The following is a 13,291-nucleotide window of genomic DNA, read 5'->3' as shown; positions in this document are numbered from 1 at the left end:
TGCGGTGATCAAAATTGTCGTTCCGACCACGGTTGCCACGGTAGTCGTTGTGGTGTGGGGGTGGTCGGAGCGTGGAACCCTTGCTGCTTCTTCAATGATTATCTTTTTAGTGTCGTCGGTATCTGCATATTTCTTGGCAGTGGCCAGGAGCGCTGTGACTGATTCGGGTCTCTTGCAGAGGAGCTTGTCCTGTAGGGCATCATGGAAGCGGAGACCAGTGATGAAAGCCTCGATTGCCTCTTTGTCGGAGATTGACGGGACCTTGATGCGCATCTCCAAGAAACGTCGGACATACTCGCGTAGTGGCTCATCTTTTCGGTCTCGAATCTGCTGCAGATCATATTTGTTGCCGAGTTGCTCGTAAGTGGCAATGAAGTTGTCGATGAAAGCTTGCTTGAGTTCTTGCCAGGAATCAAAGTAGTTCGCCAGCAAGCTGACCAACCATTGGTGACCTGCATGACCAACAACGACTGGGAAGTAGTTAGACATGACATGCTCGTCAGCCATGGCTGATCTGCACGTGGTTTCATAGAGCATGACCCATAATTCGGGGTTCTCCTTGCCGTCGTATTTCTGAAGTTTTTCGAGCTTGAAGTTCTTGGGCCATATGACTTGGTGAAGATGCGGAGTAAACTGCTTCAAACCTGGAGGGCCATGGGTAGTATCATATTCCATACGCTTTTGTGGGATGCACGATCGTTGGCTCTTTGGTTGATACGATCGCGCAGATCACGTTCTCTGAGGTAATGGCGGAGATCGTTATTGCCATCATGGTGATCTCGGTTGCCACCCTGATTAACCCTGCGACCGTGGTTATCACGACAATTATCGCGGTTGTCTTGGTGGTTGTCATCCCAGAAGTCGCGACGGTTGTCATCCCGATGACGGTTGTCATCCCGACCTCCATCATGACCACTGTTTCCGCCTTGACGGTTGTTTGATGGGTCGTTGTTGCGCAAGCCACGTTGGTTGGGTGGCTGTGAGCGACTCGAGTACTGGCGGCTGTGGCTTGATTCGACTGATACGGATGGAGCCCGGGCTTGATTTACAATTTCTATGGTCTGGGCCATAGCAGCCGTCAGGTAAGCTTGTATATCATCACAAACTGCCTGAGTTTCCGGGGTATTGGGTAGTCGTTGCATTGTTGCCATAGCAACGGCTACGTTGGCACTTAGAGTTCAGAAGACCTGCTTGTCCCCCACCCTGTCAAAGGCATTGTTAAGATCGCGTGGCTAGACCCTTATGCGTCGGGCCTCCTCTTCTGCCTCGGCTTCGATTGGTCGGTGATTAAACTGATCAATATTGCGTGCTTCGCGTACCAGCCTTTCTTGTTCCATCTCACCGACTGCCGGTGGTTCATCATTACTGACAACATTGATCAAATCTCCTTGCCTTGGTGGAAAGGACGGGAATCGTGGGTATCCCGGGGCGTGGTCTGGGATATCCAGATCGTATTCAATGCCTTCATCGTCATGATGCTGGAGCTCGGTGCGAACGGAGGCATTAGATGCGATGCCGGACGAAGAACTTGAGCCACCCTCTTGAACTGTGTGGACCGATCCTTCTTGATAATCCTTAGTCCGGACCATGTTGACGAAGTTGCGTGGCTTTGGCCGAGGTCGATGTATAAAATACAGATCCGAGCAGTGTTGTATATTGTACGCGTAGTTGGAGGCAGCGTTTCGCAGGCCGTAGGGCTGGACCTGGTAGTTCTCCGTCGAGGCTTCGTACTCAGAGAGCCGGAGACCCGTCGCGGAGGCTGGCCGGTGACGAGCGGAGCGCCCCTCAGGAGTAGATGTGACCACGAGATCTGTACCGAGTCGTGCAGGACGACTGGCCCGAGCTGGTCGGGTAGATCCGTTGTGGGTTACGGTTACCTGCTCATTAGGTTGACTTTGAATTGAACTTACCAGAGCTAGGGTTTCAACAAGTTTGGTGCCGACCCGATCAATGGAGTCGAGCAGGTCGGTGTTGTCGATCTGCTTCCCTTTGTAGCGAGGGAGCGGACGACGGGTTGTCGGCGTGGCTGAAGGCGATGCGGACGTGGTCGGAGCCAGATCCACCGTGGTCGGAGCCGTAGCCGATGGAGGTGAAGCAGTGGTCGGCGTGGATTGAATCCGTGCCTCCTCTGTGATCATGGCGATGAAGTCGTCGGAGCAAGTGGTCCAGGTGATCTGGCCGATGGTGAACGTGAGGCCGTTCGGCGTAGCCACGGAGCCGGAGATGATGACCATCTTGATCGTTTGGAGAGCAGTACGCACACCCCCTACCTGGCGCGCCACTATGATCGGCAGTCTACCTAGGGGTATGCCCAAGGTAGTAGATTGTCGGCAGACAGATGCGCAAGCCACAAACAAGACGGTGACGCAAGACAGACACGAGGTTTTATCCAGGTTCGGCCGCCGCGAAGGCGTAATACCTACGTCCTGCGTCTGATTGTATTGCTGTATGTCAATGAGAGATATTTTTTAGAGGGGTCCCCTGCCCGCCTTATATAGTCCGAGGGACAGGGTTACAGATCTAAAAACTAATCCTAGCCAGTTACAATTGCCATAGGTGGCCGGATAAGGATTCATATTCTAACCGACCAGGATCTTGCTTGATCTCCAAATCTGTCTTGACTCCTTGCGCGGGACTCCGAACAGGTTGGCCGGGCCGCGCGTCATCTTTTAGTGGACCGGACCCCCTGATCCGGGCCGGCCCAAGCCTAGCCGTAAGGGTATAGGGGTTAATACCCCCACAGCCACTAACATGGTTAACACGTTCAAAGCGTAATTGGGAAATTTTACGAGAGCATCGTGACTTCCAGACCAACCACAACCTACACCGTGTTCAAGTACACAATCTCGATGCAACCGGTCGTGCAAAAACATAGATATATTGCCTAACCAGTTTTGTTGGAATTTAAATGCCAAAATGACATTATCTACAATTCTTTTCCGACTTAGAGAGAATAATAACTTAGCTAGAACCAACAACCTTTAGCGCCTTTGCCAAAATTTTTAATATGCCTAAACCTAATTAATTCCAACCACTACGTATTTCATACACTAGTCCATACGTCATACTGACTCATAGAAACAAAACATCTAGGAACTAATTAACCCGTTGTTCAATATAATTCGAAAAAATGACACTTTTAAGCATAAGTTAAATTTTAAAATTCGAGAAAATTGTTCGGTAAATCCTCTTAGGTCTAAATCTTGATGCTAAGCGAGTTCGTAACACCAGAGCTGTTACATACCCCTTCCGTACTCAACGAAGCCCGACGACATTTGTCAAGCTCCCTTCTAATTTGTTTCCGACGTTTCTCCCAGTCACCCAACACATTTGTGCTCAAGAGCACAGGCCAGAAGCTACCCTTTCAATCAGCAGCGCCACCTTGTCCAAACCTTCAGCTGAACCCTCTTCCCAACCATCCATGACCACCTCCTCACACCTCTGCTCCTCCAGCTAGCCGGCCTCAAAAAAGAAAGGTCGATTCGCCTGCAACCTTCCCTCCTCCTTCTTTTCAGTCGTCACCACAACCGGCCTATGATCCGAATGGTGGGGATCACCATTCAAGACATGAACAGTAGGAAACCTGCTCCTCCAGGCCAAGTTTGCCAATGCCCGATCTAGCCTCTCACGTATATAGCCCTACACCCTTTGGTGGAACCCCAGATCTTGGAGCTCACAGTCATCAAGAGCTTCCTTAAATCTGTCCATTTATGCCCGTGATCTTGGACATCCCCCTCTTTCTCATGTGGAAATAAAATCTCATTGAAATCGCCTACACATAACCACGGCAACACCTCCTATGCATGCAAGTCTCTCAACAGAGTCCATGTTTTATGCCTGTCTTCTGTTTGTGGGAAGCCATAGACACCGGTGAACCTCCATTGGAATCCATCATCCTCCTTCACATCAACATCAATATGGTTATCAGAGAAATTCCTGAGAACCACGTTGATCCCCCGCTGCCAAAACACAGCAATACCCCCTCCTTTTCCAACGCAGTTTCTGACCACCATATTACTCAACCCCAGCAACCACCGAAACCTCTCCATTCTCCTCTTATCTAGCTTTGTTTCCGACAAGAAAAGAACGTCCGCACCCTCAGTCTTCTGGAGCTCCAGAAGACTCCTAACCGCCGGGCGGTTGCCCAGACCCCGGCAGTTCCAGGCGATAAGCTTCATTGTGTCCCGCAGGACCGGTCCGTCATCCCCGCTGTTAAAGAGAATTCACCAGCCTGGTTGAAACCCAACTCACCCATCAACTTTGTCTTCTTTACACCATTATTGTCCAGCATCTCCTCATCCTCCAAACCTCTTTTCCCCAATAGAACAACGCTCCCACCATCTCCCACCATCTCTGAACTCACACGTTTTTGGCGCCTATAAGAGCGCGTTTTGCCATCTTTAGTACCATGCTTCTCTCCACCACTCCTCTCCATCCTCTTTCTCGTCGTTCAAAAATTTGTTCGTCATCCACAGAGTCTGAAAGTTCCGGCAATAGAGCTTTATTTGCCAAACTCTCCTGCTCCCGCTCATTGCCAGGAAGTTTTGGCGGACTGCTTGTCTTCTCCCCCTTCTCAACAGCCTCTTCTCCCTTCTTTCTGTCAAAGCATCGCTACCCGAACCTAACGGTGCCCAGCGACCACCACGGCCTTCATAGGATTTTTGGTCGGAGTTCCCACTCTGCTAGGGGCCCCTTGTCCTAGTACCTAGGATCCTCTCTGGTATGTACCGCAGACTCTTATAGAATTGCTACTTTTCACCTTTCTCCAATCTGATTTCACACACTGCTTATCCACAAGGCCAATGCAGCCACAAGTGTAGCAGAAATCTGGCAAAAACTCGTAAGCAAAGGGGCACCATTTGTCCTTCTCCTCACTGCCTACCTTCACCATAATACCTCGCATGAGTGGCGTACGAATATCAATCACTACCTTGATCCTCAAAACCTTGCCCGCCGCCAAACCATCATACCCGACATCCACCTCCCTGAACATTCCAATCTTGTCCCCCAGAATCGCTCCCGTCTCCTCATCCAGCATACCGAGAGGAAGGTTCGACACCCGGACCCAAATTGGCACATGGTTGAAATCCATCTCCTCCAAAGTTTTAGTTTCATCAAAATCCGCCATAACCACCAAGTCTTTGGAAATCATCCATGGCCTATCTTCCAAAGCCCTCCTCTTCCCCGAAGATTGCAGGAAGGTGAAGAGGAAATGATTCTCCCCCAGATCCTTGCACGTTACCCCTTTGATCGGACACCACACCTTTCCTAGGGACCGCTCTAGGGTTTCTGGCATAATCAACCAATCCGTCAAGACTTTCCCCACCGCCTGCGGTTCCTGGATCCGAGACTTTCTGCCGCCCGCACCACCACCGATCTTCACACCACCCCTCTCCGCCTCCGACAGCTTGAGATTCCCCATCAGACCCTCCACTCCTTCCATTGTTCCCGCTACAAACTCCCAGAACCAGAAGGGACAAACACGACAGTGACGACAACTACCAAGGGCTAGCAAATTGGGTTACAGGCTCCGATCGCCGGAGAAGACGTGGACACAGCTGGAATAGGACGTGGAAGACCTGGGATCGATCACAGGATGAAATCGTATCGAGGTCCAGGCAGCGGCGAATTTAGGATTTTAGCTTAGGGTACGTCGCTCAAAAAATTTTATATACAGTGCGGTAAATCCATTTTAGTAATTCGATAATAATTGTAAATTTTACAATTTGATTCAATAAATTCAAGGATTAGATTCAGACCATCCACTAAATACAATATAAATAGTTCAAATATAGGCATAAAAGAGTACCAGAGACTTACAATGCTATTTTTCTCATTGGTTTATTCGACGCTTACGAAGGGACATGAATGTCTTGACTATATCATTTTCATCAACTTTAAAAAAAAATCTCGCTCAACGAAAGTGACTAGATAATCATTCAAAAGGCTAAACAATATTTTTTCTATAAAAAACTGAAGAGCAAAGATTAAATTACCGTAAAAATTGCAGACAAGACGTGCGAGAAATAGACGGCAATCCTCCAATTCAGAGCAGGGCGGAGGGCGGCAGCCGACAGGCACCAGGGCCCAGGGCGGCACCGACTCAACTCACCCGGTCAGAGCATCAGGCGCAGGCGGTGTGTTCCTCCGTGGCTCCGTACTCAAATTAGGAAACTGAAACGTCGTGTACAGAGTCGGAGACTCAAAGCGCACATGCAGTATGGGTTCACTTGCCGAGTAGGTCGCATTACATGGGCCTCCCGTCATCAAGCGATGGTGTCCAGGTATGCTTTTTCATTTTTCTTTTTTATAAATACAACGTATACACTATATTATATAGTATATATATACTACTTTCCGTTGGTTTTGTAGGGTATGCCGATGCATACCCGACGTATCCTGTGGCTCCGCCACTGGGTCCAGGGAAGGAAGCGGGAAAGAAAGACGAGAACGAGTAGTTGCCGAACTCTCCCTCGAGACGCCTAGGAAACCCTAGGTGCCAAGACTCTAGACCAAACGGGTCGACATACAAGTCTATATGCTATGAGAGTCGAAGGTCTGGAATTTGTGGGGAGTGTTGAACCCATAAATATAAAGTAAATTGCTCTTTTCTATCCGCTTATGTTTTTGGATCGAATTGGTCACAGCATATACGACTCTATACATCACATGTTCTAGGTTCTTTTTCTTTGTTTTTTTTTTGAAACTTGGTTCTTTTTCTTTGTTTATACGCCTCGAGTCAGAGCAGAGAACCAAACCAAAATAATAGTACCTCCCATGTTCCTTTTATATTTTATATATACTAATAAATCGAACCTTTCTATCCGTACATGGCAGAAAGAACATGTTCCTTCCCCATTTTTATAAATCCCTGTGTTAGCTAGCGAGCTGTTACTATCGACATGGCTTTTTCCTTCACGTGCCAAGCTGCCATTAGTAAATTATATTACGCATCTATACGAGGAAGCTGAAAGTACATGGAACACCTGGCTCGTGGGAGCACATGCTAAAAAGAGCCATCTCTGTACAAAGCAATTCAGGCCTCGCCTCGTTTAGTCCCAAAAATTTTCACCTCAAACTATCACACATCGAATTTTGCGACACATGCATGGAGTATTAAATATAGACAAAAAAAAACTAATTGCACAGTTTGGTTGGAAATCGCGAGGCGAATGTTTTAAGACTAATTAGGCCATGATTAGCCATAAGTGCTACAGTAACTAACATGCTCTAATGATAGATTAATTAGGCTTAATAAATTCATCTCGCAGTTTCCAGCCGAGCTATGTAATTAGTTTTTTTATTAGTATCCGAAAATCCCTTCCGACATCCCAAAACATCTGACATGACATCCAAAAATTTTCATTTCGCGAACTAAACACAGCCTCGTACGGACGTATAGTTGGGCCAGGGCGCGAAAAAGAAAGGTCATGTACATTATGTGCATCGCCCGCCCCCCCCCCCCCCCCCCTCCCTGGCCCTAAGGGACCATCATCTACGTACGGCCAGCCTTGGATCCATGCCTTGTTTAGGCCATTAGATCCACACATTTCCAATCTACATTGGATCGATGCAGTTCTTTAATTTCCCTCCTGCAGTTTCTACCCCAATTCTTCTTCCTCCCCCACGTAAATAAATGAACATGCAAGTTTTTCATGGGTCGTCGTACCTCATGCCACTAAATGGATCGAGCTGCTACCTTAGCTGCTTGTTTCTAACACTGTAACACACAAGCAAGAAACAAGTCTGTCTTTCCTAATCCTTTTTTCCCTGTCGATCATGACCGAGGAAGAAGTTTTTTTTTTCTGAATTTCGTCATCGATCACTTGTATATAGCAGAAAGGGCCACAAGAATTGGAAGCTGCTCTAGTTAAAACTTGAATTTCAGACGTACGGCAAAAAAGTACGTAGAAACGATTATTTAGAAAACTATGAGAATTGACACGCGCTGGCAACTGCTAATCCACAAGCAAGGGGAGATCGGAGACCTAAATAAAAATAAATAAACAAGAAAGAATTACAAATGGAGGTCCAAGCTAACACTCTCCTTCTGGTGGCCCAATTCACACCTACCTAGCTTCTTCTCCGGCGACGTGGACGAGCAAGACGAGAGCGAGGGGGAGGGGGACAACAAGCTCATCGCCGCCTTCTCGTCCTTGCATGCTGCTGCCTCCCCACCAGCCGGCCCGACCAGGATAGCCGTGCCACCAGCGGCGCCGTGCCGGCCATACATGCCGAAATTCTCCATGGCCGCAGTAGTGGTTGTCGTCGCAGCAGGGGGCGGCACCCTCCAGAGCTCCGCCGGCACCGGGCTACCGTTGATTGGCTGCGACATGGAGCCTGGGCCTCCGCCGCCGCCGTAGGGCCCCGCGGGGCTGGCGCTCGTCCACATCGGGTAGTGCGCCGGCGGCGGGGGAGGCAGCGGCAGCGGTGGCGGCGCGGGTTGGTCGAAGCGGCCGCCGCCGCCGAGGTGGTGGTGGTGGTAGTTGAAGTGGCCGTACATGTGGCCGGGCACGTATCGGTGCATGGCGAGGGAGGCCTGGAGGTGGGCCCGCTTGGCGTGCTGCCGCTCGCGCTTGTGCGCGTTCTGGTGCCCGCCCAGCGCCTGCGACGTCGGGAAGTTGCGGCAGCAGTAGTGGCACTCGAACTTCCTCTCGGCGGCCGCGGCCGCGGCCGCGGCCGCGCCGCCGTTGCTCTCGGACGTGACCGTGCTGCCGTTGGCGGCGTCGGGGGAGTCGGCCGCGGCGTCCTGCTGCTTGGCCTGCCGCTGCTGCTGGTCGTTGGAGAAGTCGCAGCCGAACAGCCGAATGGTGGCGTCCCTCGGTTGCGCCGGAGCGGACGCCGGCCGGATGAACGGCAGCTGCGAGAAGGAGTCGACGCTGCGCACCTCCTGCGGCTTCGCCATGGCCCGCTGCGAGCTAGCTGCTGCTGCGCGCCCCCAAGAAGAATTCTACCTGGCTAGAGCTCGTTTAATTTCGTCGTAGATTGTGAGGCGACAAGCAAGCTTGGTATATGCTTTCGTGTATGTGGGTGTGAGCTCAAGAATTTGGCTACGAGTTGGTGCGGTTTTAAGGGGCACGGATGGGCGCCGTGACTGCGGTGAGGTCGGAGAGGGAGGAGAGCAAGAGGAGGGCCGGCCGGGGGACCATGCAAGTAAGCGCCAGCCGAGGGGACGGAGGAGACGACTAGGCTTAAAGCTCCTTCCCTCTCGCCACCAAGTACAGATGCATGCAGCTGCAGTGGCAGTTGCAGGCTTGCAGCTGCTGGTTGTGCCCTGGCTGGCCTGCTCTCGTGCTAGCTATATAGCTACAGCTAGAATAGTCTCCTCTCCTAGTCCTAGCTAGCGCATATGAGGCCGCCTCGTCTCGTCTCTTCTCACCGCAACTCGGGGGTTGTTTAGTTACTCCAAAAATTTACATCCTATCCTATCCAATATTTAGAAATAAGTACGAAATATTAAATATAGACTAAAAAATTACACTACTTTGCGAAACAAATTTTTTAAGCTTAGTTAGTTCATGATTTGACAACAAAGTGCTACAGTACACACATGTGCTAATGATGGATTAATTAGACTTAATAAATTCGTATCACAGTTTACTGAGGGATTTTGTAATTTATTTTTTTATTAATATCCAAATACCCTATACGACATCTCCATGTGACACCTGATATGACGTCCCAAAACTTTATACTATGAAACTAAACAAGGCCTCACATATTTGTTGGCAAAATTGGCACTACCTATAGTACAGATTTGTAGTACACGCAGAGAGAATATAAATAAATGTGTTAGCTTTTAGAAAAATTCGCCATGCTATATTGGAATAGCTGCAAGCTAGCTCGGTCGTGTCTTGTCTGGTGCAACGCAGCGCAACGCTAGCTAGCGCTATCCGGCATCAGTGGGCGGGCATCAAGTGGTGGGGGAGATAGATGGGGGGTGTAGTGCGACGCCGACGCCATCTATCCATCGCTCTCCGCGCTCTCCTGTGCGACCTCTGGATTGGCTCGAGAGTTTCTTTATGGGAGGTTGGCTTCTTTAGAACATGAGAGACGCGGAGGGACGCGGAGACCACAGGTGGTCTGGGGACGGCGACGTGCTTGCCCCTGCCGGCGCCTTGTGTAGTTGTGTGTCGTTGCGTACGTACTGTCCTGCTGCTCATGCTGCATGATTACTGCATGCCAGTGCAGGGGCCGATGGATGGTGGATGCTGCAAGCAAGTTTTTATCTCTTTTTATTTTATAGCTCCGTGGTGATGAGTCAAATTTTTAAAAATTTAACTAAATATAAAAAATACACTACGGGAGAACGCAGATTTGCCGAGTGCCGTCAGCTTTGCCAAGTGCAAAAAATCGGGCACTCGGCGAAGCCACTCTTTGCCGAGCGCCGGACCGGGTGGCACTCGGCAAAGTCTAGCACTCGGCAAAGAGTGTCTTTGCCGAGTGCCACAGAGTGCCCGACACTCGGCAAAGGGCGGCACTCGGCAAAAGCCCTCTTTGCCGAGTGCAACACTCGGAAAAAATGGCACTTGACGGCCGAGCCCACCCACGCCGTCAAATTTTTAAATTTTTTTTTTCTGCCGAGTGCCGGCCCTGGCACTCGGCAAAGAGGGCCTTTACCGAGTGCCAAGGCTCTGCACTCGGTAAAGATCCCTTCTTTGCCGAGTGCCACTTCCTGGCACTCGACAAAATATATTTTTTTGGTTTTTTTTGACCCATTTTTTTTGTGAGGCCTTTCCACATTATTTAAAACTCCATGTTCAAATTTGGGACAATTTTGACTTTTTTGCTATATTTCGTTAGTTTTTTTTTGTTTCGTTGAATTTTATGGAATATTTCAAATTTGAATTGCAGGTGCATGGAATAATCAAATTTGGTCGTTCAAAAAATGATATTCATGATATTTGGTGTATGTTGAGGCCGCATCCAGGAACTCACACGAAATTTCGAGCATCTTGTTGACGTAATATGACGAGGTACATGCGGGAAAAGTGTATTTAAATTATATAAAATCCGAACGAAGTCCGAAAATGACGAAACTTGTCGGGGCGTCGTGTTATCGCACGTAGAGTCTATGGTAAAAAATTGAGAAGGTTTCGAGCAAGTTGCGACGTCGGATGATATCTGGGTTTTAGGCCGTGCCCCGTCGCGACGCCGCCCCTCCCCACCCTGGCCGGCCGCCGGCCACCGGATCCGGTGTGCCTCGGCCGCGCCCGGCGCCGGCGCCCCCTGCCCACCCTCGCCCCGCCCCGCCCCGGCTGCGCCCCGCTCCGGCGCCGCCCCGCCCCACCCCGGGCGGCCTCCGGCCACCGGTTCCGGGCCACCCCGGCTGCTCGGTGCCCCGCAGCGGCGCGCCCGGCCGCGCCCCGCCTGCCCGGCGCCGGCCCAAGGCAGCGGCCCCGGCGAGCCCGCCGCGGCCCTGGAGGAAGGAGGAAGAAGGTAGTAGGAAGAGGAAGGAGGAAGAAGAAGGAAGAAGAAGAAGGAAGAAAAAGGAGGAGGAAGAAGGAGAAGAAGAAGGAAGAAAAAGGAGGAAGAAAAAGGAGGAGGAAGGAGAAGAAGAAGGAAGAAAAAGGAGGAGGAGAAGGAGAGTAAGCCGAGGTGGAGGGGACGAACGTTCGTCCACGCCGTTCGTCCATGCCGTCATCCCCACCCTCGCCGGAGGAGAAGGTAAAGCCGCAGGGTTGTCAGCCATCGCGCCGTTTATGTCGTTGACGGCCTTCGTGCCGGGTTTGTGGTTGTGTTGGCCATCGTGCCCCAAATGTGGACGTCGGCCATCGTGCCGACGGTTTTTCTTACAGGTTTTGGAAACCTCCCCGTGCAGGGGAGGTTCTACCGAAATTTTTAACTTTTCTTTAAACTCCTTACATTTTTATCTTGTCACTCACGTGCAATATCTTCTTTTTTGTGCAGCGAACATCGGGGGCGGCGTCGAACCAGGTTGGAGGGTCGCCGGCATCGCAAGTCGGGCCATCCGCACCCGGACCATCGCCGGGATCGCACGCTAGGGCGCAGTCGCCGTGAGCCGCTTGCGGAGTAGTTTCTATGTATCGAACTTGTGAACTTGTGGACTATGAACTTGTGGTTTGTAATAAATTGTGGATTTCGGACAAATTTGATCGTTTGTAATATATAAATGTGGTTTGTAATTTATTGCTATTGAATTGTGGTTTCTATTATATATATATGCATTGTTGTTTAAATGGAAAAGCAAAAAACAAAAAAAAGAAATTTAGAGGTGGCTTTGCCGAGTGCAATGACCATTGCACTCGGCAAAGAAAATTTAAAAAATAAAAATAAAAAACACGCTTTCCGAGTGCAATGGTCATTGCACTCGGCAAAGAATTTTTTTTAAAAAATAAAAAACACCCTTTGCCGAGTGCCGGTGCTGTGGCACTCGGCAAAGAGGTTTAAAAAAGCAGATTTCTTTGTCGAGTGCCGGAGCGGTGGCACTCGGCAAAGAGTTTTTAAAAAAAATTAGACGGCGTCGGCTGTCGGCCGATGGCGTCAAATCTTTGCCGAGTGCCCGCACGGCACTCGGCAAAGCCTTTGCCGTGTGCCCGAAATTTGGCACTCGACAAAGCAGCCTTTACCGGAAGGGGATTCGACGGAGGCTCTTTGCCGAGTGTTGCACTCGGCAAAGGCTTTGCCGAGTGCAAAGCTGCCTTTGCCGAGTGCAACAGGCACTCGGCAAAGAGCCCGCCTCCAGTAGTGATACTATATTTACGATGCCCCATAAGTATTATTGGATTTATAGTAAAAAGTATCTTTATAATAAACTTGTATTTTGTGATAGAATTTACTAGTAAAAAATTTAACTAAATATACAGATACAATTTTTTTTTATAAATTTACTAGTAAAACTTAAAAATGATTTTTTTCCCTAAAAACGACTTGTGTTATATTTTTTCTTTTTAGGATGGAGTACTAGATACTATATATACTATTACTTCTGTCGACAAAATAATGCAATCCTAGGTGTATTCTTAGTTAACGTATCTAAAGTTTGATCAAATATATAGCTAAAATTATTAATGTTTATGACACCAAATAAATAATAGTATAAATATACATCTCATGATATTATAAATGTTGATATATTTTTATTTATAATTAGTTAAATTCAAAATACCTTAACTTGGCATTGTGATAGAATTGCATTGGAGTACTGCCATGTTCAGTTTCAACTAAAATATAATTCAGACAAACTTTTTAGACTTTGTCCAGTGATGGGTTTCGAGCTATTTAGCCTTTGAGCATACACTCCTAGTTATATATATATATATATATATAT

At 49.1% G+C, this 13,291-nt stretch overlaps 2 protein-coding genes across 2 annotated transcripts; both read right to left on the bottom strand.

The window, feature by feature from the left end:
• Positions 1-4,174: 4,174 nt before the first annotated feature.
• On the bottom strand, positions 4,175-5,443 carry LOC136470666 (uncharacterized). Its single transcript, XM_066468426.1, has 2 exons — positions 4,729-5,443; positions 4,175-4,353 (listed from the first exon to the last, which is right to left on the bottom strand). Exons 1-2 carry the CDS (start codon positions 5,441-5,443, stop codon positions 4,175-4,177), a joined length of 894 nt encoding a protein of 297 aa, XP_066324523.1.
• Positions 5,444-7,904: 2,461 nt separating this feature from the next.
• LOC136475013 (zinc finger protein 8-like) lies at positions 7,905-9,365 on the bottom strand. The gene has a single exon (XM_066472572.1). The coding sequence runs from the start codon at positions 8,903-8,905 to the stop codon at positions 8,018-8,020; it is 888 nt and encodes a 295-aa protein (XP_066328669.1). The 5' UTR covers positions 8,906-9,365; the 3' UTR covers positions 7,905-8,017.
• Positions 9,366-13,291: the final 3,926 nt, after the last annotated feature.

This window comes from Miscanthus floridulus, chromosome 8 (genome assembly GCF_019320115.1).
Source record: "Miscanthus floridulus cultivar M001 chromosome 8, ASM1932011v1, whole genome shotgun sequence".
In the NCBI taxonomy this organism is placed as follows: Eukaryota; Viridiplantae; Streptophyta; class Magnoliopsida; order Poales; family Poaceae; genus Miscanthus; species Miscanthus floridulus.
The sequence above is the reverse complement of the archived record's forward strand: the minus strand, read 5'-3'. Positions and strand labels throughout refer to the sequence as shown.

Bases quoted from the DNA above. Each gene is read 5' to 3' on its own strand.
- LOC136470666 (XM_066468426.1), bottom strand. From the start codon at position 5,443: ATGGAAGGAGTGGAGGGTCTGATGGGGAATCTCAAGCTGTCGGAGGCG. The intron at 4,354-4,728 runs GTACATACCAGA...GTGTGAGTTCAG, and splicing joins CAATTCTATAAGAGTCTGCG to AGATGGTGGGAGATGGTGGG.
- LOC136475013 (XM_066472572.1), bottom strand. From the start codon at position 8,905: ATGGCGAAGCCGCAGGAGGTGCGCAGCGTCGACTCCTTCTCGCAGCTG.